General features: G+C 34.4%; 3 protein-coding genes across 3 annotated transcripts; 1 reads left to right on the forward strand and 2 right to left on the reverse strand.

Moving 5' to 3' along the window:
* Positions 1-209: 209 nt before the first annotated feature.
* LOC122610222 lies at positions 210-1,445 on the forward strand. Its single transcript, XM_043783215.1, has 3 exons — positions 210-690; positions 840-1,041; positions 1,103-1,445. The coding sequence occupies exons 1-3, from the start codon at positions 210-212 to the stop codon at positions 1,443-1,445; spliced, it is 1,026 nt and encodes a 341-aa protein (XP_043639150.1).
* Positions 1,446-9,717: 8,272 nt separating this feature from the next.
* On the reverse strand, positions 9,718-13,003 carry LOC122579762. The gene is made up of 3 exons (XM_043751990.1): positions 12,865-13,003; positions 11,552-11,615; positions 9,718-10,002 (listed from the first exon to the last, which is right to left on the reverse strand). Exons 1-3 carry the CDS (start codon positions 12,907-12,909, stop codon positions 9,776-9,778), a joined length of 336 nt encoding a protein of 111 aa, XP_043607925.1. The 5' UTR covers positions 12,910-13,003; the 3' UTR covers positions 9,718-9,775.
* A 1,337-nt stretch (positions 13,004-14,340) lies between these two features.
* Positions 14,341-24,345, reverse strand: LOC122609763 (GTPase Der). Its single transcript, XM_043782705.1, has 9 exons — positions 23,891-24,345; positions 23,557-23,797; positions 22,975-23,199; positions 21,334-21,593; positions 19,027-19,244; positions 18,670-18,795; positions 17,447-17,620; positions 15,522-15,659; positions 14,341-14,807 (listed from the first exon to the last, which is right to left on the reverse strand). Exons 1-9 carry the CDS (start codon positions 24,012-24,014, stop codon positions 14,469-14,471), a joined length of 1,845 nt encoding a protein of 614 aa, XP_043638640.1. The 5' UTR covers positions 24,015-24,345; the 3' UTR covers positions 14,341-14,468.
* Positions 24,346-24,553: the final 208 nt, after the last annotated feature.

A 24,553-nucleotide genomic window follows, 5' to 3' on the forward strand; every position in this document is an offset into this window, starting at 1 on the left:
AAAAGCGAATGTAGTGGCTGACGTTCTGAGCCATAAGGAAAGGGTTAAGCCTAGACGAGTACGTGTTACGAGTATGCAGAGGAGTGCTAGAGATCAGATCATAGAAGCACAGTCAATGGTTGTTAATGATGAAGAACTTCTTAAGAAGGAATTACGAGGCATAGGTTGGAAAAGAGAGACGATGGCGGTTTGTGTTTTGTGGACAAACTATGGGTTCCTTTCACTGGCGAAATGCGGTCATTAATGAAGCATATAATTCAATGTATTCGGTACATTCGGATACTTACAAGATGTACCATGACATACGTGAGTTGTATTCTTGGACTGACATGAGAAAGGATGTTGCTGTGTTTGTAAGGCAATGCTTGACGTATTTACGAGTGAAAGCGGAACACCGGAAGCCTGTTGGGTTACTCGGACAACCAGAGATTCCTGAATGGAAGTGGAAGTGTGTGACTATGAATTTTATTACCAAATTTGCCAGGATGAAGGAAGGTCAGGATACGATTTGGGTGATTGTCGATAGATTGACAAAGTCTGTTCATTTCTTGGTCATTCGTGAAAAAGTCTCCACAGAGGAATTGGTGAAGAAGTATGTAAAGGAATTCATGTCGAAGCATGGTATACCAGTTCCGATCATTTCAGACATGATACTCGTTTCAATTCTCATTTTAGGCGAAGATTTCAGAGGTCTTTCGGAATTAGGATAGACATGAGTACGGCGTACCATCCTCAGACCGATGGTCAAAGCGAGTGTACGATTAAGACTTTAGAAGACATGTCGAGAGCGTGTGTGTTATGCCTTGGTGGTAACTAGGATGATCACCTACATTTGATAGAATTCTCTCACAACAATAGTTATCACACAAGTATTAAGATAGCTCCTTTCGAGGCATTGTATGGACGGAAGTGTAGATCACTTGTCGCGTGGTCTGACTATGGCAATAGCCAATTGGTTGGGCCTGAGCTTATTGAAGATACTGCCGAGAAAATAATTCAGATTAAAGAGCAACTCAGAGTAGCACGAGAACGACAAAAGAAGTATGCTGACGTCAGGCGTAGACTTTTAGAATTCAGTGTCGGAGACCGTGTACTTCTTAAGGTTTCTCCTTAGATTTGTTGTGAGCGGAAAGCTCGGATCAAGGTACACTAGACCGTTTGAGGTACTGAAAAGAGTTAGTAAGGTGGCTTATCGATTGAGACATTCGGGAGAGCTTGAGGGAGTTCACTGTGTATTTCAATTGTCACATCTTCGAAAATGTCAAGCCGAAGAGGAACGTCATGTGCCTATGGACGAAATCCAAATTGACAATAAGTTGAATTTCGTTGAAGAGCCTTTGGAGATTGCAGATCGTAAGGTGCGGAAATTCAAGAAAACCAAGTATACCCTTGTTAAGGTTCGTTGGAATTTAAAGCGTGGGACTGAATATACTTGGAAACGATAAGACTATTTTAAGATCATTTCATGGCAAAATACCCCCAGTTCTTTAATGAGATGAATGCGAGTTGAATTTCGGGACGAAATTCTTTTAATGGGGTAATGCTGTGACAACCGTCACCTAAGCGTTCGTTTGCCTATACTTTTCCGTTTGTAGAAGGTCATTAACTATCAATTTAAGTCTTTAGACGTGTGGCTATATGGATTAGAGTATGAATAAGACAAGACATGTTTATTGAGTACTAGTGCCTTTAACTTTTTAAGACTTGGAGCAAATGATTGAGGAAGACTAGTTGCCTCATAGAAATGCCAAATAAAGTTAAAATGAACTTTCAAAACATTAAGCGAATCAACGGATAACATTTACCTTTGCCGTATATGGCGTCGTTTTAATTAATTAAACGAATCGACAACAGAAAAACGTATTGATTTTGTTTTCGTCATAACTTTCAAACCGTAACTCCGTTTTTGACGATTCAAGCGGCCACGTTTTCGTAAAAGAGTCTAGTTTACAGATATGGGTCGAGCTCGACCTGGTTGAGGTCGACTTGGTCGAGTTAGACCTGGTTGAGTTCGACTATGGTTGAATTCAACCATATACATGCCTATATAAACTTGATCTTTCATTCCATCAAAAGGGTTTACACACATAAGATTTCTCTCTAAGGTTTTCTTTGAAAAACACCCTTTCTTCACAAAAAATTCAGATTTCATAGACAATAAGATAAAAGAGTTTGTCTTTCAAATCCTCTCTTAAATCATTCTCTCGATTTCGGTTCCAAACGCTTTCAATCAATCAAGGCTTCGATCTTTTATCAAGAAACAAGTGAATATTATCATTCTCTTTATCAAAAACTTGTGTAAGTCCTGTTCTTAATCTCTCCAATTCGTTTTTATATGTATATATATGTTTACTCTTTCGGTTCTTATCAAAAGCTAAGCGAATCATGTCTTTGATTGTTGATTGTGCAATTTCGGTTACATTTGTGTGTAAGAAACGAAATGAACCTTGATTAAGGCTTTGATTTGATACATTATGCACTCATGTAATTTGGATTTTGTGCAAGTACAAGAATTGAAGATATCATTTACTTGGCTAAAAGACTCTAAAACTAGTCGATTTTGTATCCAAGATTAAGGTTGTGCAATTGTCGATCACATGATGTATGAAATCGGTCGAACTTCACCCTTTTTGTACTGATTTGTGACACTTTTGTGCAATCAAGACTCATGGGTATGAATTGGCTAGCCTTAGATCTCGTTATTTTAACAAAATCGCGTCAAAATCGTTCGTTTTGCTCAAATCGCGTATGAATCCGAACCCGGCCAAGTCTAGCTCGACCTAGGCTAGTCTAGCTCAACCTCTACCTGGTCAAGCTCGACCTCTGGTGGTCTAGGTTGACCCTCTGTTGACTTTTATCGCTTAAACGGCTCGTAAGGTTCCTAGTTTGACCCGAAATGACTTGTTTTAACTCTCGGACCTTTAAGACTTAGAAAAGAATCATTTTGACATCTTTCCAGGTAAAACTAAACCTGCCATGGTCGAGTTCAACCACTTCCCTACTCATATAGTCGATTTCATTAGCCTATCGTGTCCATACGCGCTTATTCGGTTCTTAAACTTGACTAGTTTTCTCAAAAGGTGTAGTTTTGGTCCAATTGGCTAACATATGAATAAAAGATTTTAAAATAACATATTTGGGCTTTAGTTGGTCGAGTTCAACCATTAGGTTGAGCTCAACCTCTTCTCTTTTCAGTTTCGTAAGCTTTTCGGTAAAATCTCCGGTTTCGTCTAGTTTTGATTAAAATTCGAGTGAAACTTATTTTGAACTATAAAATGATTTCAAATGAGGTTGTATTGATATAATAATGTGTTTGAACTTAATAAAGGACTTTGTTGTCAAATCCAGACTCTTGTTTGGTTTATTCGAATTTTGTCAAACGTCGTTTTAGAAGTGAAATAAAGACATGTGCACTTAAAGGCATTTCTAATAGGCTAAGACTTAAGACCAAAGACTTTCATTGTGACTTTGATTGTCGTGGACTTTGATTGTGCTTGTCGTGCTCGTCCGTTATACTTTCATAATACTTTTCAGGTGAGTTTCGTAGCCCCTCTTTTTACAAGTTTTGGGGTGGAAAGTATACTTATTTTTCAAACAGTTTTGTCGATTCTTGTTTATGTTCAATACGGAGCATGTGTGTATAGAGTTACTTGTGCCATTTGACGTGCTTGATTTTGTTTATATGTGTGTGAGTTATGTGTTTATTGTTGTGATTTATGGTTTGGACGTGCTTATTGTATGAGTTTGAGACTTGGACTAAGGAAGGTACTGTAAGGCCGGACTTTGATACATTGGGACTTTGAGACATTGAGACTTTGAGACATTGAGTCTTCGAGACATTGAGTCTTTAAGACATCGAGACTTTGAGACATGAGACATGAGGCATGAGACTTTGAACATATTATGGCGTAACTCTGCTCATTATGTATTGAACTAATACTTGTTTAGACTTTAAAGAATCGACAAAAGACTTATTTCTTTTACTAGACTTTTTGACTAAAACCTACGAACTCACCAACCTTTGTGTTGACACGTTTTAGTATACTTTTTAGGTGCTCAGGCTAATCAGGGATAAAGACTGCTATGCTAGGCTGGACTTCGGAGATTAGTGCTCCTTATTAATTGTCAGACTTTAAGGCTACATGCCTTGGATTATTTCTTTTTGAGCTTGGTTGTAATAAGCTATTTTAGCACTGTCATGACTTGAACTCATACTTTTGGGAATATATTTATTATATTCTATTTCATTTAGCAGTATCTATGTAATTCCATGTCGTGCTGTACTTTTCATGACACCTCATATTTCTGCCAACGGTGGAGTGTTACATTAACTGCCAGTAAGAACCACCACGGACCACCAGTAACAAAAAAAAAAGTAAGCATAAAAACGAGACAAAAGCGTTCTTATTGTCAGAATAAAAGCCACTTTCATTGTGTGTAATTAACTCTCTTATATTGAAGGCTTTTTGGTAGGTCTCTACACCATTGTCGCCGTCATCACCTCCTTTTGAACACCGCCTTCTGCCGACCACTTCCTTACCGTCTCAACTTCATCACTTCCGGCTGGTCGTTGTCTTCCACCGGCCACTTTCTTACCGTATCAAATTTCAAACAAATAACATCTACTGCTATATTATACGAGTAATCATTAACAACAACGGTTCAAAATAATTGTAAGAAGAATCTGGTTATGAAGTGGTAGCAGCAACATTGTTAGGTGGTGGTAAAAAATGGGATGTTTAACCAAGATTGAAAAAAATGGTGAAGGAAAATAACTGAAATCAAGTAGGACTGATAGATATTGATATATACATATATACAAGTAGGACTCATATATATTGATACATACATATATACAAATGGATATAAAGAAGATGATGATCAATTATACTATCAGATTTTCCTTTGTAAGTGATTCAGATCTAAAGGGGTGAGTATGGGTCGGTTTGGGTCGGTTTTTGGCTAAAACCGAAATCCGAACCGATCCATTCGGTTTTTAGAAAACCAAAACCGTTGGATTCGGTTTTTGTTTGGTTCAGTTTGTCGGTTTTCTGGATCGGTTTCGGTTTTTGTTTGTTTTTTTTTATAATTTTTTTTTTACTTTTTTGTTTATTATGTTATAAATTTAATTTTTAATTGGTAAAAAGAAAAAGTATGATCTTGTAACTAAAATATAGAGATGTTTTTTATTAACTAATTATATACTTTTTAGGCGTTAAAGTTGATATAATTTTTATAAAACGAATTGATACTATTATACGTTTTTATATAAAACATACAATTTATATAGATTTGTACACTAAAAAGAGAAAAACTTTAAGTAATAAATATAAATATAATATGATATAAATATAAAATAAATTAAAATATATTTGTTCGGTTCGGTTCGGTTTTTGATCAGTTTTTTGGCATATGAAACCGAAACCCGAACCGATCCGTTCGGTTTTTAGAAAACAAAAACCAAACCAATTGATTTCATTCGGTTTTTTCGGTTCGATTTTGTCGGGGTTTTTTTTCGGTTTTTGGTTTTTTGGTTCGGTTTTTGCTCCCCTTATTCTAAACATAAAATACAAAAATTTGGAGAAAAAGTTAAAAGTAAAGAGATATACTCACTAATAAGATAGTCAAAAGAAAATGAGAAACTTTTATATAAAGAGAGTCAAAGGGGTAGACCGGTAGTAGACAAGCCACATAATTTTTATCACCAGATACATATGGTGGAGAAATAAACTGGGTTTTAATGAGGGGGAGGGAGCCGAACCCTCCAACCATTTCATCTCCCTTTCAATAACCAATCAAATTACTCCACCTCATTTCAACCCTCCAACCTTTTTTCAGCCTTTTTTTAGTGACAACCGAAACTCCCAACCTTTTTTCACATTTTAATAATTTATCCTTAACATTATAAACTTTACATAATTAACCCTTTTAAATATAACTTACCATATATATAAAGAAAACACAGACATTTCATTTAACTATTAAAAATTTACAGATACAAAACATAAAATAAAATAAAAACACATACATTTTATTACGAATAAAAATAACTTAATAAATAAATCTGCAATCTATGTTGGTTGAGCCGCCGGGTCGTCGAGACGGGATAAATTTAGTCTCCACGTGCTCTGTAAGATCATATCTGGAGGGTTGCCGAAGATATTTGTTCGGACGACGATGATGATGAAGATGATGAAGATAATGGATCCATATGATGAAAATATGTTAACATTTGTGTTTGAAATGAGAAATATAGAGTAAAAATGGTGTTTGGTTGTGTTTTTTGTAGTATACATTCGGCCCTTTATATACAAATTTAAAAAAAAAAGAAAAGTTTCCCAGACTTGTCACAAATGGTCCCTGGAGCGTGTAAAGTTGCACCGACAGTCCCTAACGGTCATATGACCGTTTCAAAATTTTACACTTAGCCCCCCTCCCGCCTAAAGGTTCTCTTCAACCTTCAGCGAGATGCAAGCTCGCTCCGCCATCTCGCTTCCTATCTCGCGCAGCTGGCACCCGAAGCCTTTCCATCTCGCGTGAGCTCGCCACCATCTCCCTCCCATCTCACGTCCGACTCCCTCCCCCCCTGAGGTTTGGATTCCACATACAACTATTTTAATGAGCCATAATGCATATCGGTTATCTTTTTTAAAATGCAATTTTTTTTCAATGCATTTATAACTTTATATCATAGTAATTAATAGCTGATAAACATATAAATCGATCGATTGTAATATGGTTTTTAACTTTTTTTTTTTTTAATAGTTGCCTATTTGTTTAACCATTTGTTTATAGTATTATGATTATGATACCTATTAGCATATTAAAATTTGTAGTTTGGTTGTTATTAAAAATGATAACAGTTAATTAAAAATGATAAGGTCGGTCCTTATATCGGCATCTAACCCGCGACCGACGTCAATCCCCTTGCAGACGCTAGTAGCACGGGCGGCGTCCACCCTACGTCCTGATCATTTGTTCCAAATATAGATGTAGTTCTTGCTTACTAGTGGGTCCCGAACTCAAATTTTTCTTGCTTTTAAAATTGAAAAAAAAAAACTTTTTGTAATTTTGTATGGAGTGTATGTTAGTGTGTGTGCAGAATATATATACATTATGTATGTAGTGTTGTGTAAGTGTATGTGTGTGTGATGTGTGTGTAGTATATATATATATAGGTATGTATATATATATCATAGGAATAAGACTATGCTCAGTATTACTCATATATTAATATATATATATATTAAAAACAAATGTACGGAAATGCGTACAGAGAATAGTAACGGGCCATTTTATTTCTTTGGGTCCGTTTTTACTTTTTTAATGGGCCAACTTTATTTTCTTTTGCACTCATCTTATATTCATAATTTTAGGCTTGGCAAATTATGTTTTGATCTTTTAAATTGTTTACTGTTTGATTACAATGATCACTTATTTTAATTGCATATTATTTTTTTTTAAGTTTGTAACATTTTTAAGATTATCTCATCCTATTATAAGTGAACTATTACATATATATATATATAAATAACAGTAAGGTGTATGTTTTGAATATATACACCTAACTATCTCCCAAAAATTTGTTTGCAATACTTATTAGTTTCAATGTTATTTCGGTTGATGTTTTATTATTATGAATTATTTTGTTTCACTTTCTATTTTCAATGATTTGGCAAATTAGCTTTAATTATGTTTGTATTATTATTTTGTATTTTTATTTTAAATATTCTACTTTCATACTTATTATCTTTTAGAATTTATATATAATATTAATCTATTATAAAATTATCCTATCGATTTTTTTAATTTATAATTGGTTACTCATTAAAAAAAAATCAATATCAACTCAGGTTTGAGCAATATAATGTTACCAAAAGTATGTAGTAATTTTTTAAATAGTACGGAACACAATAAATATAATGTCTCTCGGGACAATGCCAGGGTAACGTATTTTGTTATAATATATATTAAAAACAAATGCATGTATTTGTGTGCAAACTACAGTGATGGGTCAATTCAAGTTTTTGATTTTGGGCGTTGATCTGCTTGAGAATTTTGTTTCTAAATTTGGGCCTCAAGCCCTAAGTGCCCATCTTTTTAAAAATGTACGTACACACGTTAAAAGTACTACCATACTTTTTCATTCTGAGATGTAAACATTTTGAATACTTTGCATCACAAATAAAATCACTCAACATGTGAACTACATAGTATTTTTTTTCTTCTAATATTTATAAAAAACTCTTTTAATAAGTTGTTATATTTGTGTTTATGGTTGTTTCTAGATTTTTCTCATTTTTACGAATAACGTAAGTGTCCGGGACAATGCCCGGGTGACCTAATCTCGTTATATCTATAATTTAATATTTATTTTAGTTTTAACCCCCCAACTTTAAGTTATTTACTAAATAAGTTCTATAATTTTAAAATTTTACTTTTAAACCCTAATTTTCTATATGAGATTTTGTTTAAAATTATATAAAATTTGATATTATTATTAATAAATGTTTTACTTAATTTTTTTTTTAATTTAGTTTAATTTTATGAAAAAGAAAAATGGAATAATAAAATAATGAATGAATAATGGAAAAAGTGGGTAGTATAAGAAGAGAGGTGTTCTAAGAGAGAGAAAGCTGATGAATAATGGAAGAAGTGAGAAAGAAGTTTCGTATAAAGAGAGGCCTTACAACTTTTTTTTGTCAAATGTATTACCTTTAAATGCTTTTGAACAAATAATTCTTACTAGGCTTACGTGTTTTAAACAGCGGAACTTTCTTTTTCATTCCAATACTACGTTAAAGAATTCGTAACCGCGGCCTAGTAACCATTATTAGCCGTTTTGAATACATAAACAAAATATAACTCTCTATTGTTATCTTGATTTAGGATTTAATGAATCTTGTAACCATAACGTCTAACGTGGAATCTATTTCAGGCTTTGTTTATGGATATTGTTCCTATGCTTCTTAAGATTACATAATGAATCGTTTGGTTAATTCTTTGTTTTTATGTTAAACGGCAGCTAAATGGTTCGAACCTAACATCCAAGGTGGTCATGCTAGCAGTACCCACACCCACAATCCTTGATCTTATGTTGAATCTTTTTATAGAAAGCACATTGTTAATTCTTAATGTAATCCTCACTAGAATCTTGTCCACTTGGTTCCTATTTTAAAGGAAACCAGTATATCAGTGTCATGGCAAACGAGACGTTGAGTCATCTTTGGATTAAAACTAGAACTAAGCTCACTGACTTATTTGGGAGGACCAGAAAGTTTTCAATGTTTCACTTGTTTGTGTCTAGATGTGTTTGGAGCTTCTGATTATGAATGGATGTTAATTGTAAATGTACTCTATTGATCCTAGTTTTTCCACTAGACCTCAGTTAATGAAATTATATTGTTTGTCGCTACAAGAAAAAAAATATTCACACTTTTTAACTTTGGTTGGTGTGATCACTAATTCACTACCATATAACACATCCCATTGGACGGCACAGATTTAGTAATAACACTCTACGTTCTCGAACTAATACCTGAACCAAATCTTGATATGAAGTCCGTAGATAATCCAGACCAAAGATGGCACATTTTTAACTATAACACTCTCTACTTTGTAGACAAAACTTCTGAACCAAATCTTTACAATAAGTTTGGCGGTTCTATTTATAAGATACTTCGCTGACTGATGTACCTATAATTCCAAGTCCTGCAGTTTCACCAACAATCATATACCTAGTTTTCATCATTAAATTAAGAAAATAACTAAGATCTTAGAAAGTATCATGTATTTGGTTCATGGTAGCTTCAACAAAACCCCAACCATCCTCAATATCAGGTCCCATCCAGAATCCAGATATCACCCTAGGAATACAAGATACATAACAGTCAAGATGAATAGCTCCACAATATGTCCTCGAATGTGCTACAGCATGGTTATGATGCCGCTTCAAAGCACGTTGTTCTTCACCCCATGATTTGGAAGCTCGGAGAGGGTTACCTTAAACATAGTAATGTCTATTATAATAACCCCAGATATGGCAAATGAAACACAAACATAATGCATAGAGGAAAGACAATACTTCAAGAAAAAATTGCTACGGTAATTCTGTATACGAGCGATATACAGGAAAACTGTTATTAGTAAGTATTACCAACGAGCTGGCCTGTTGCTTAGGAGTATACAAGGTGCATCTACAATTACCCAATCAACCAAGTGGTTATCAGTTCAAGTCCCTACTGGGACAAGAGTGAAAGTGTGTGAGTTCATCCCACAAAAACAAAAGCCAGAATTACAAAATTTTCATCAACCATCTTTTTGTTGCAATCTTTTATTTCTTTTCTTTGCAGCAAAATATTGTTCTATTTATCCTTGAAGTGTATACTTTTTGGGTTGAGACCCACTCAAACACAAAGCAATCACATATCAAAACTAAGAGAATACAAAGAAACTAAAGTCAAATCGCCTATTTATACAAAGGGATAAGGACCTGAGAATGTAATGAACTATGCACAAATGTTTATGTTATGTAATGAACTACTTGATGTTTATTGTATGTAATGAACTTTCAAATCCAGGTTATTGGATGTATTTGACCAATCAAAAACTTACAAGTGACAGCTTATATGGTTGCCACATATACCCAGGTACATCCAATAACCGGGATTTGAAAGTTCATTACATACAATAAACATCCAAGTAGTTCATTACACAACATAAACATTCGTGCATAGTTCATTACATTCCCAGATACTTATCCCTTATACAAATTAAAACAAAACACAGGCATTAGCCTGCAGATTATTTGCTGACCAATTAAGATGACATATGACCTGTGATCCGTAAACAAACCGAATAAACCCAACATACTTTAGAACACGTTAAACATGGGATTTAACTTAACCATTTGTTGGTGCTAATCTTATACGACAAAATAGAAAATCATTTAAAAATGATTTGATTCATTTATTTAAATGTCAGAGCTGTTACCGAAAGAAGGTATACAACAGTTATGATTCAAACATTTATACTTGGAATCTCCGCATACTAATCTTTAACATGTGCAGTGTTCAAACAATTACGTTTCCCTATTCATATGAACACAAGATCAGATGTATATCCTTATAAATACATACATATTAATACAAATATGATCTGCGTGTATGTAGTATACCCGTATGAAACAGTATGATGTGCATTTTATGTTCATGTAAGTTCATATACACCATAGACAGGGAATAATAATAATAAGAGCAAATGCAGTATCATAGATGGAACATGGCCACCAAATACGAAGTGTGTCAACTTTGTTTCAGGATCCCTTGTGAAACAAGATCCAGCCAATTAGCATGGTAGAAAATTGGGGGACTTAATCATATTTTTCATATTATTTATTTACATTATCACACAGACGTCGTGCTTAATTGCTAACGGCACAGGACTCAAATTTACGGGACAATGTCTTATAATATATGCCCTATATATATATATATATAATATTACATATGCAAACAGTAGATCACTTTGTAGAAAAGAATGAAGGACATACCTCGTAAGCAAGTTGATGAACTTAGAAGCAGCCTGCAACGCCCTGTTGTCGGCGCTTGTAGATTCTTGGAACATAAAAAAAAAAAAGAATTTAAATCAGGCGCCCTTTAACATCAGATTGAGTCATCTATGAAATGAGCTGCTGTGCGCCTGTGCCTATAACTCATGATGCAAGATACTAATGCAGCCCAGTATCTATTTCTATTTCCCGGAAATAGATTGTTTTATGAATATGTAATTGCTTTCAATGAATTAACAACTGGATTATTGATAAGCTATGCATTCTTCAATGAAAATTTAGTACTTCTGTTAGGATGAAGCGGAAATTTTCACTATGGCTAGAACCTAACACTGACTCTCGGAAAAGCGTAGAGTGCATATGAATGCCGAAAAGTTTCTCTAGTTATTCAGTGTTCATGAAAACAAATATACTTTCTTCATTTTTAGAAAACTTTTGAACTTTTACAAAATTCATCAAGTTGTTTCTATTTTCAACTTTGGTGGGGGATTTCTATCTTTGAAATAGAAAACAATAAAGATTGAGTTTTCCAAAGTGCACTTATAACTTACAAAAAAGTGAAAATTTTGGAAAAATTTTAATTGATCATGTTTAAAGGACCAGAAATCAAAGGTTCGATCCTCACTCTTTGCAAGGACGGACGTCCTTTTCTAGCTTAGGTAGAACATGGAAGCAGCCTCTCTACATTAGGTAGGAGTTAGGTTGTTTACATCTTAGTCTCTTCCATACACCGTTATAGACGATATTGAGACCTAAAACCTACGAAAGACAGCACTGGGTGTTACTTACTTTATTATTTGAACATGTTTATCTTTTACAATGCCGGGGATCCTTCTGATTTTTGCTGTTGGGTGGGGGTAAGATTTTCTATTTTTCACCTCATTTAAGGCGAGATTGGTATCGTTGTAGTTTTTTCTTTAACAAGTTTGTTTTTAATGAAAATTGCCATCTTTATGGAAAACACTTACAGTTATCTACAACTAACATGTCCTCCTTACGATTTTCATATTAACAAGATTCAATGATACACAAAAAAAATGGGACTAGTAAATAACATTCATGTAAGCCAACTCTATTGTGAATCTAATTTATTATAATAATCATCTTATCTAAATAACTAATTAAGGATTATGGCGATCTTTGACAATCAATTTACAACATTTTGCATCCAACAACTTCCAAACTCTTATAAACTTCTTAAAAAACAATTAATCAATTTAATTGATGTAGTCATATAGATATATATACATAAGTAACAGGAAAAAAAAATAGATAGAGAGATATATGATTATTACCTTAATAATTAATAATGTTTGAGGTGAAGTGAAAGACGCCGCCATTGAAGTCTCCGATAATTGGTCGCCAAGGTTTAGTTGAACTTTAGAGGCAGGGTTTCGGAGGTAAATTGGTAAAACAGTAATAACATTACTAGATGCTCGAAACTTCAAAAATTTTTTGTTTTGAACAACATTCATTTTTACCCTCCGGTCATAAAGAGATAACATTCGAAAAATGTAAAACGTTTAGTTATCATATATACGAGTATCAAATAATAATAATACTGTATTAAACTACATTGACTCAAAACTTTAAATGAGAATGTTTTGTGTTTTGATTTAATTTCATATATATCCCTCCTAAAGCATGAAATATCATATTTACCCAAACATTGTTTTACGACCATTGTACATCTTACATTGAAAACTTGTTTTCTAAGAGGTTCGAGTTCAAATTTGACCATAACTACATAAGCATTTAATTAATTTAAGATGTCTATGTTATTGTTATTGGATTAGTTTAATGAAACTTGTGAAATTTGTGGTTAAAAAAACGGATTTTATTGAGCCTAGAATCAAAGTTATTAAACATACTAAAGAAGGCCCAAGTTGAATAAAGCTACCAATTTTATTTTATTTTTCTTTTTCATATATGTTAAATAAATAAAATCAAATACATAAACATAAGACATTTCAATAAAAGTTAAGAATACCTTAAAAACACATGAAACTTAAAAAGAACTTAAAAACACTCTATATAATACTTAATTATAAAAATCCTTTAAATTAAGATTCCTATCAAGACAGAAACTCAAAACAACTAAAAATTACGTGTTTTTGAGCTAACACACGTTTTTGGTCAAGAACGTATGCCAACATAGCGTTGTCGAGAATGTAATCATGGGGCTACATAAAAAACTTTGTGCTCGTTGTTTGTTCTTACCCGACAACTTATTAGTCAATCAAATTTCTCTATTTCCCTAGATTGGACCTTGCTTAGTTCATTAATCTTTTTACAATTTAACATAAAAATCCTGATAATCTACTATATTACTAAAAGAGAGTTTTCGGTGATAAAAGAGCTAATTAGGCGACATATGAGGCTTTCCACATCTCTTATACTAATACTAATATGTATACAAATTCGTATATACAGTAGGGACACGGGTTTTAACGTATGTATATGAACTCTACTTTTCGTTACGGTTTTGAATTTTGAGCGGTTTGTTCGAACTTCAATTCTTTGCTATTGCCCCGAGTATATAATTGATGCTTTCTCTTTTCATCTCCCACATTTCCCAAAAATCTAAATGCATTCTCTTCCAAAATCTGATACATATTTATCCGTTTACAAGGAGCCTAAAATTAATGGTTGTGTACAGATAATTATTATACAGTATATACATTAAAGCATTTTTTATGCAAAATGGTCGTGTACGGATCATTACCTCTAAGAACATAGTAGTATACTAGTATGCATTGCTAACCATCATGTTGAGTAAAATAAATGACAAAATATCGACTGAAAGGGAAGAAATGCCTACAAAAAACGTTGGAATAATTCTGTAATATCCATTTCTAATTTTCTATGTACAAATGATTCTCAAAAGAAAAAAATTTCTTCAATGCTTCAAACTTGTTTCCACAGTGAGTTCCCTCTTGTCAGATGTCTCTTCTGCAACATGTTTACCAGTATATTTTCTGCTTTTGTTATTGCTATTACTATTTCCACTGGTATTTGTATCCTTTTTCTCCACAGTACGCTGCAATATGCGAACAGGAATCCCACCCATATCAAAATCTTCCTTTAAAGATCTTGCTAAGAACCTTAAATCTGTGTCTGAAAGTCTAGTCTTCCCAGTAACAAAAGCAACAAAAGTTGGTGGCCGGGCTTTGACTTGAGTGAAATACTTGACTTTGGGCTGAGCTGCTAGATCTTTCCAGGAATGTCTGCTCATAACCTATGTCATATTCATTAAATTTTATATTATATCAGAGAGCTTACTTAACATTAATAAATTGTATAACATCCATTACTAGCCTGCATTCAAATTCTTACAGTGTCCTGGGGTAGTATATTATCAATAATTTGTCATGCTATTGTCATATATAAAATATTTAGCTAGCAAAAATACAGATCAACTTGATTAAGGTCACACAGGGAAAAAGTTACCTATCCTGCATTCAAATTCTTACAGTGTCCTAAACCGTTGTATATTGCAGAAATTATTGTACTACTGAAAAAATATAGTTCTGTTATCATCTTTAATGCAGCAATACTTTACCAATTTATAGACTACAAAAAAATGGCCCTGCAGGACCCGGTAGGCGGCACATCAGATTTTGACCAGTAAGTCAGTAACTCCAAACAACCATTCATTTCACAACTCCCTTTGCACAACATCCACTGCATGGTAGAACTCATTAACCAGAAGTCCAGAACTATTCTGAAACTTTTTGTCGCATCTCTTGGAAAGGATATACACCATTTAGAGACCTCAGCTTAAACTCGATGCCAATATATATGTTGTTCAGTATGATACATATGATATCAGTTGTCTATAGCCTGTACTAACTCCATGTTTTACATGATTTTTCATTGTATGATTCATAATTAACGGCGCTAGAATAACACAAATACAAGGAACTGCCAAAATAAAGAGGTGAGGGTTTACCTTGCGTAGCCAACGGTTAAGGCGAGCTGTTGATAATCTCAAACACCACTTCTTGTATGTTTCGATTACCTGCTGCATCACATCTATTCTACCTTTTCCTTCTAGCGCTGACACGAATACAACAGGTACCCCTATCACCTGGCAATAATAGCTATATGTTAATATATGGGATAAAATTAACTATTATTCTAGATTAACATATTGCTAGAGAATATCATTAGACATAAAACCACTCAAAATGTTTTTACTTTAACTCGGTGTGCATACTCTAACCATTTGGCCCGTGTATAATACACGGGAGTATGGGACTAAAACCTAGTTCACACTGAGAGATATTCATTGTGTGAAAACAAGAAAGGCAGGGCAGTTTTTGCTAGAGTTTTGGTTGAGTTTAACGCATTGAGAGATATTCCTATGTTTGCTGAGGCTGAGATTCTAGATTCTGTGAGACGGTTCAGACTTGAGTATCATTGGCTACCCCCCATGAGTTCAAACTGTAAGATTTTCGGGCATAAATTTGATGATTGCAGTGTGAAACCAAGGACACAGAAAGAGATGGAAGCCCGGATGGCTTCTGCAGCTCCGGCATCACAGGTAGGTCCATCAAAGACCAAGGTAGACCCAACAGGGGCCCAACAGGCTACTCCAACAGAGGTTCAGGATCAGAATGGGTTTCAAAAGCCCAAGAGACGAAAGAGGAGGCCCAAAAAAGCCTCTATGCCTAAGCCCAAGGTCATATATGTCCCTAAAAAGACAAATGACTCAAAGGGTAAGGCTCCCGCAACAGCTACTTCTACTCCAGCCACTACAGATTCATCAGCTCCAGTCAGATTTCCTGTTGCTCCAGTTCCACAGAGACCACTCCAGATTCATACAAATACAGTTCCAAACACTTACTCAGGTACACAGGCTCAGACAAATCATGATTCTATTCTTACACCACCTGGTCGTGCTGTTGAGACTAGGAACCAGTTTGATGTACTATGCCAGATTAACAATGATGATGTTAGTATTCCCTCGGTTGAGCCTTCTTTTCATGCTACACATGCTGCTGAGGATGATGATGATATGTATGCTGAAGAAGATGTTGAGTCAGATGAAGGTTTTGGTGTATACATGAAGATGGATGACTAGCACTGATAGTTCTACTAGCTCTGTGTTATACTCTTATTGTTTAGATTGCTAGTTTGATTATTTATTGGGTTTCTGGGCCTGTCCAGTTACCCAGTTGGTTCATTTCCTGCACCATGGGTCCTTTTTATCTTATAATGGGGGACCCGTGGGGGCATTACTTTGTAAATGTTTATTGCATTTATAATACGCTTTCCTTTATCCAAAAAAAAAAACCTAGTTCATATTTTGTGCCCTAATAACTAAATCAAATGCTATTAATTAATAAATGCAACTGCAACCTGTGTGTCAGTTAAAGATGAAATGAAGTATCAATTTGATATTACTTCCAAAAAACATATTTTTATACCTTTTCACATTAGACCAAAGGGTAACTTCTTTATAGATAAAACAGCTAACAAGTAGTTTTTTAATATTAATGTTAGCTTTTTTTTCTTAATTTAAACTACATGTATAGAAAATAATATTGAAAGATAGACAGAAAGAAAAGTTAGCGGTTAATTTATGTAGTAAGATCTTTGCAGTGTAGCTATCTACTGTAGCACTGGATATTAGTTCTTCCACTCTCAGAAGTAACAAATTGAACCGTTTAAATAATGGGTCAATGTTGGTTATGAATTATATCTAACAAGTGAAATGGGTTAAACCAAAGGATCAGTCACCTAACGAAAAAAAAAATGGATCAGATGGGTTGAAATAGTCAAGCAGGTTAAAGTCATCTTAAATGTATTCAGATATAAATACCTACTAATCACTTTATTTTAAAAATATAATGAGTTTCGAAAATAACAAACCTGAGGGATGATTGACTTGATCTCTTCTGGTACAGCTTTGAGAACCCGTTCATATAGTCTTTCTGTTAAAAGATCCATTTTATTCACAACAACGACCAAACCCCGCCCTTCTTCTATAGCTCGTCTTGCTATCACTACTTCATCATGCGTCAAGCTTTTTCTAGCTTTCGAAACCTGCTTACCATTATAAATAGCAAACAAAGGCATTAAAGATACCGAGGCACTATGAAATAAAACTCCAATCAGTCTAAAATAGAAAAAACATAATATTAATAAATAAATCAGAACAAAATATTTGAAGTAATGGAAGTGAATCAGGAGACAATACAAGTAGTATGGAAAACTATTAGATGACATCCAGTTTGATATGGGTTTATATAATATTTTGAATGGGCCAAATGGTTATAATTTAAAAATCCAAAAACAGAAACGGGTCAGATGGTTTGAGCAGGTAAAACGGAATGAAAAATGCATACAACCTCCAATAGAACATGCACAAAACTTCTAAATCAGTTGTTTTTTTTTATAGAAAAAGGTAGTATATTGTTGAATTAATACAAGTTTATGATATCAGATTGATACAATGGGAATTTTTAATAAACAATAATATTTGTTGACAAGTGTTCCAGTTCTAGCTGATTAATACTGTTTCATGTTGTGCAGTTTAAAAAATAAAAAATATTGTTTCGAGTTGTACTAAAATTATCAATTTTTACACAAACCCAATCAAACCACCCCTACCACTTTGCTACATTCGATTATATTTATCCAAAACTTAAAATACAGAAACATGTAACAAGTTCTCACTCTATCACATGGTCAAACAAAGATAAAAAGTTCAGAAAGAGTATAGGTGTTAAAATGCATGGCCTGACTAACGGATTAAAGGAAAACTTTTTCAAAGGGTAATAACAGATCAAGTCAGGTTAGGTTGGCCGGTTGGGTTGATCAAACACACTTTTTATCCAAATTGGTGAACTTGGAGAAACTAATGAGAATCAAACATAAAGTACTTATAATGAAATGATCATATATTATTAATCTAATAAAATCATTCAGATTTTATGAGTTGAAATCATAAATAGGGTGACTTCCAACCCATTTGACAAGCAAATGGGTTAAAATAATGCCACTTCTAGAAGTCATCTCCAACATGTATACAACATATTAGACTAGGTGAACCTAGGGGGACTGGGGAGTAACCAGAGATATATTGGACCCACCTCTTCACCATCAAGAACTAAAGCAATGACATGAGCCCTCATCAGGTTTTTCTTTGATTGTACAATGCTCAGGGATGATGCACCTTTCTCTGACCTTGTTCTCTGCAACCAACCAGCTGTGTCCACCTACAATACAAAAACTAAAATTTCAGTAAGATACTTCTTTTACAGCATAAATATCATGGTTTCAAACTTAGAGATACAGGTACCAAGCCCATGTGTCGCTACAATAAGTTGATAATAAATGAACTCATATTATCATAAAAACATAAATATAAGTTCATGTAATACGCTTACATCAAGTATCAATAAAATAATTATTTGTTCGGAATTCTGAAATGTAAAAACTTGCATTACCATGTATATCGTTCTTCCTTCATATTCAAACTCAACTCTAACTGAATCTCTTGTTAACCCAGCCTCTGGACCCACCAAAACACGATCTTCCTGCAGAATTGAATTCAACAAGGTTGATTTCCCAACATTAGGCCGTCCCACGAAAGCTAACTGCAGTGGTAGCTTTAAGTCTTCTTGCTCACACGACTCACCGTCTTCGATAGTTTCATTGGTAGAGTCTGTTGGAAAAAAAGATATTCGGTAACACATTTGTATGAGTTTTATATTTAAAAAAGAAAACAAAAATCTTTTCGTTTCACTTTAAATAATGCGAGATAATATATCTCAACTAGCCAAAGGGAGCATCCTCTATGACTAGCAAGTGATAGTAGCATTAACTATCAAGGGCTTCACCAAATCATGCATGGATCAATTAACTTCCAAAACTTGTGTTAATTAATCAACTGAGGTCAACTTGTAGGAAATGTCCCTAATAAGTTCAGATATCAGATATAACTAATAATCTTTTAAGTTCAGACAATAAAGATAACAAATTTTATACACTGAACGAAACCACTGATGATTCCATTCAAGCCATTACCTAACCCAAAATAAATAAACGCAGTAATGCTTACAACTTGGAGAAGTAAGTGATCTCCCAATGACAAAAGAGTTGATTCAATTCATTTATAATAATATGACAATCACTAATGCCTTATTTGTATAGATCTAAGACGATACATATCCTAATATAGCCCTAACACCTCATCTTCATATATAATTTAAGCTAAGTAGTCAAGGACATAAATTTCGGTGTTTCGGTCACGGACTGGTATACGACATATCGTTTTTTTCGGTGGTATTTCGGTAATTCTAATATTATATATGTATTTATATATATATACATAAATAAGAGTAAAAGATAAAACCTGCAAGTGCTGAAACAGAATTCACCGAAATTTCGGTAATTTCGGTGGTATTTCGGTCAAATTTCGGTCAAAACCACCGAAAATTTCGGAAACGATATATAAACCGAAATTCAATACCGAAATTATGTCCCACCACCGAAAACCGAAATTTCACCGAAATTGATAACATAGAATTTAAGATGTATCAACTAAATAATACGACAATATCAAATACTAGTCCAATAATAATAAAACTTATTTAGTAATATTAATCCTATTATTTAGTTTGTATCATAATTATCTTTACATATCCACGAAGTAGTAGCTCATTCAGCCATCTATGTTGAGTTAAGGCCTTCTAAAAACTTCATATGGTTATGAAATATTTCATACCATCTCCAACAAAAAGCACACATGTATTTTTCTACTATTTCCCACAGAATAGTAAATCCATATTAGTAAGAAAAATAAGTAACTTTCAGAGTTCAGTACCCACATAGGTTGGGGTTTGAAGTGATGAACAAGAGAGAAATGTTTATAGATTCTTAAGATGTACTCATGGTAGGCTTGTTAAGCATTTAAGAATGACGAAAGTTTATTAAAGTGTTGTCATGACTAAAACATAATTTGGAATCCCGAAGACCAGCATTGTGATTCATTGCAGTTTCATTGAGTCATTTCCATCCAATATGTCGAGGGCATAGGTACAAAAGTCTTATTGTGGCATGAACCGACTATAAGTTAATGAATAATCCTTCAGCATTGTCATTGCAACCACCAACTACATAAACCTTAATCGAGGCCAAATTCATGCACCGACATAAACGAGAACTTTCAGTTATCTAAAAGCAGGAACAAAAGACCCAACATAGAAAGATAACGTGAGAGATCCACCACCAGCTATGGGTGGATTCACAGACCCATTAATAACAAATGAAACTTCTATTTAAACTTTTAAAGGACAAAGAAAAGCTCAAACAACATGAAAGAACAATAACTACTTAGACCTCAAATCTACTTATTGTAATTCACATTATTTCCTAATTATGAGGGAAAAAACCTGGTGAACATTATTCTCACCAAAATGAATGTTAACAAATCTAAAGTAATTTCTAAAGCTACAATTTTGATCTTCATTATTCTCCATAATATTTTTAAAAAATCTCTACTTCACATCTTTCTGGATAAGTAGAAACCACAAGCCAGTTTAATGTGATTCTCCAGATCTGAAGCAGCCACTAGAGCTTTTCTAGGAAAACAAAAAAAAACTTGCGACGAAAGATGCATTATCTATATACAGAGGAAGTTTTAGGGCCTTAATAGTGAAGAGATGAAACAAAATAAGTTGATTAAAAGGTGATGTTATTTCAAGAGCAGAAGAGTAATCCAGAACTAAGACTGAATGTCAAAGTAATCTTACCATCAACAATCTGAAACATATGATCCTCAAGCAGTGGCCTGAGAGCTTCATATAAATCATTCATCCCCAACCCAGTTTCAGCTGAGAGAGCTATAGGATCTCCAAATCCCAAGGTACGCGCTTCACCAGCAGCAGCAGCAACCGAGCCAAAACCATCATCAAGTGATTCGGCCTTATTCATCACCATGATGATCTTGATGCCAGGAGCATGCTTTCGAAGCCACTTTCCCACATCCAAATCCATGGGCTGCAATCCATCTCTACACGACACATAGAAAAATCAGAACATAGCTTATGCCAACTATCAAACAAAAGAAACTTGTTGGTGTCTTGGTGGTGACATAAGTGAGTCCGAGGGGTTGGGTAAGGAGTCAAGTGATATGATCCCACATTGGCCAAGTATGCCAGTATGGGATTGGTTGGTGGTTTATAAGTCAAGGTGTCCCCTCCTCCTTTGAACTAGCTTTTGGGAGTGAGTTCTACACCTAACTTATGGCATGATACGAGCCTATTATGGGATGGGTTTGTATCAATTGGTGCCAATGGGTTGGTGGCCCATTGGTAAGGTCTTTGACCTTGGGGAAATCCACCAGGGTTCGAATCTCACTCCCTACATTTGTAGGAGTGGATTATTAGGGGGAGTTTTCGAGAGTCTGGGTTTCATCACAGGCATGCGTGGTTCGAGCTCCGCATACTACCTAATTGGATGTCACTGTGGTGTCTCGAATGCTAACAGCTAACTGCTAACTACTAACTCGCTGTTCAAAAAAAATATATATATTGGTATTACAGCCAGCCCTACCTTTCGAGTAACCAACACTCGGAGTGGAGGGGACACCTTGACTTATAAACCACCAACCAATCCCATGTGAGATCATATCATCAAGATCAGCCGGCCCGTTAAACTTTCTGTCCATTTCTTATCACAAACAAATTTTACAGATAAATCCAATGTTTTAAGCATTTGATGATTGTTTTCTTGAACTTAATCCATCTTAACCAGATGACCCGTTTCTTTTTTAGGTAAATTTCATACTTAACTATACTCCCTTATAAAGCAAATCACCCCTTCCCCATCTTTTAACTTTCAGCCTTTGAAATACCTAAATTACCCCTCTTTTTTATTCACTAATTTACACATCTCCACCTAATATATATATAATACCCTTAATAAAATTAACTAATTTATATTACTCCTATTAAATCAATTACTTTTACATTAATAACCACATCGCTACCCCACCGTTGTCACCGCCATCGGCGCCACCCATCGTCACCGCCATCGGCGCCACCCATACCGCTGCCGCCGCATTGCGCGGGTAACCTTCTAGTACTTGTTGAACTAGTGGATATTGCTTATAAACCTAAATCGACCCAATCTTAGGGCAACTGGACGAAATTGCAACCTTAAACAAAATGCTGGACAAAGTTCTTGCCATGAAGATATGTAAAACATGTTGGATCTCTAGGAACTAAGCAGATAAACAAAGAAATGCGAATAAACTTATAAGCGTTAATCTCACATGTAGATAACGAAACCTAGGATTTACAATAATTAGCAGCTGCACCTAAATCTTTCTAAGTCCACAAACAAGCGCACATACAATAGATATATTAGCATGAACAACTTATGAAACTAACCTTGCATCTACAAGAAATAATGCAAAATTGGACCTCCTCAACACATTTGCTGTCATTTCTGCAGTCCTCCCAAGAACAGAACCAGAAGAAGCCTCAGCTTCTAAACCAGCTGAATCCAAAACCTTAAATCGCAAATCACCCAACTTGGCAATCCCTTCTCGTATGTCCCTAGTTACATGATCGTTGGGAGTGTTGTACACAAGTGCCTCTCTTCTTCTAATCAAACTATAACGCCATATCCAGAACCAAAAATCAGAATTTAATTACAACAAAATGAAGAAACTTTAAGAGAAACTTTTATGCATACATGTATATAACTTAGTGGTGTCATCTATAAATCTCTAACAGGCTGAAAAACGCAACGCCAACTGTATTTTGATTGTATATAAACCCTCCTGACACATTATCTATTAATGAAAATACGAAGATTATTACTGGAAATGTTATAATATCCGTAATTATATATGAAATGAAACTAACGGTTACCCACATTGACCTGTCACCCAACCCGCTCAAACAACCTAATTCGAAACCTATGGCAACAAAAGACGCTAAAAACATAACGCATACACCAAAACTAACCGATTAAACAACGCAGACTTGCCAACATTGGGTCGGCCTATAAGAAGTACAGTTGGAAGCAGGCGGGCATCTACTTTGTTAAATTCAACAGGTTTCCCCCTTTCAAACAGGGTGGCAGTGACATCATCACTTACATCATCATCATGGTTCCAACCGCTAACCGTAGAGAACGACCTCGTATTTCCAAAAATGGCAGAATGATGGAAATGCGAAACTAAAAACGTCGTCACACAGCCACCAGCTAGCAACAACATTAGCAAGTCAAGGTAACGTTTTTTCTTCGCATTGTTTGAATCGAGTTAATTACATTTCAAAAAGGATTAAAAAAAAATACCTTTTTCGAAGCCTGAAGTTTCGGTTTTGAAGTAATTGGGGATCAAATTCCTCTGTTTTAAAAGCGTAGCAGTTTTTGAGAGGGTTTTGTAACGTGAAAGAACACGAACCCGTGAAAGTGACATCACCAATTATTTGCTGACCTAATTGTTTGTGTAGTTTCTCATTTCGTGGGGTAAATAATACAGTGTTGTTAAGCGTGGGTCGATGGAAAGGTAAAAAAAATGCGAATTGAGTTTTTTTTTTTTTTTAATCTCTGATTGGGTCGATAAAAGTCAGCTGCTGATATCGTCGACAATCAACAACCAGTTCGGGGGTTTCAGATAATATAGACGATGGTGATTCTTTTTTTAAAAAAAGTTTATAAACAAGTAAACAACAAGTCGGAGGGAGGTCGAGACATGGTTTTAGCCTTTAGGTGTTAAGGGGTTTTCATTGCTATGTTTTTAGGGTTTTATGGGTGTTTGGTAATAGAGAATTGGAAATGTGATCCAAAAATGTAAATAGTAGGAAAAAAGTAATTTTAAGAAGCATACATATTTTTTACTTCGTGCTTGTTTTGGTAAGGATATTTTGGAGATTTTCAAGAACTTAAAACTTTCGACCTTTTGAAAAAAATAAAACTTTTGACCTTTTGAAAAAAAAAAAATTCTTAAAATTATAG

This window comes from Erigeron canadensis, chromosome 8, assembly GCF_010389155.1.
Source record: "Erigeron canadensis isolate Cc75 chromosome 8, C_canadensis_v1, whole genome shotgun sequence".
In the NCBI taxonomy this organism is placed as follows: Eukaryota; Viridiplantae; Streptophyta; class Magnoliopsida; order Asterales; family Asteraceae; genus Erigeron; species Erigeron canadensis.

What these genes read in the sequence shown, in the direction of transcription:
- LOC122579762 (XM_043751990.1), bottom strand. Translation starts at nt 12,909, where the DNA reads ATGGCGGCGTCTTTCACTTCACCTCAAACATTATTAATTATTAAG. An exon ending in AAACATTATTAATTATTAAG is followed by an intron (nt 11,616 to 12,864) that starts GTAATAATCATA and finishes TTATGTTCCAAG; the next exon opens with AATCTACAAGCGCCGACAAC. An exon ending in TTCATCAACTTGCTTACGAG is followed by an intron (nt 10,003 to 11,551) that starts GTATGTCCTTCA and finishes ACTATGTTTAAG; the next exon opens with GTAACCCTCTCCGAGCTTCC.
- LOC122610222 (XM_043783215.1), top strand. Translation starts at nt 210, where the DNA reads ATGGGTTCCTTTCACTGGCGAAATGCGGTCATTAATGAAGCATATAAT. An exon ending in TTTAGGCGAAGATTTCAGAG is followed by an intron (nt 691 to 839) that starts GTCTTTCGGAAT and finishes TACATTTGATAG; the next exon opens with AATTCTCTCACAACAATAGT. An exon ending in GCACGAGAACGACAAAAGAA is followed by an intron (nt 1,042 to 1,102) that starts GTATGCTGACGT and finishes GTACTTCTTAAG; the next exon opens with GTTTCTCCTTAGATTTGTTG.
- LOC122609763 (XM_043782705.1), bottom strand. Translation starts at nt 24,014, where the DNA reads ATGTCACTTTCACGGGTTCGTGTTCTTTCACGTTACAAAACCCTCTCA. An exon ending in TATGTTTCAGATTGTTGATG is followed by an intron (nt 19,245 to 21,333) that starts GTAAGATTACTT and finishes TTTTTCCAACAG; the next exon opens with ACTCTACCAATGAAACTATC. An exon ending in TCAAGTCAATCATCCCTCAG is followed by an intron (nt 15,660 to 17,446) that starts GTTTGTTATTTT and finishes TATTATTGCCAG; the next exon opens with GTGATAGGGGTACCTGTTGT.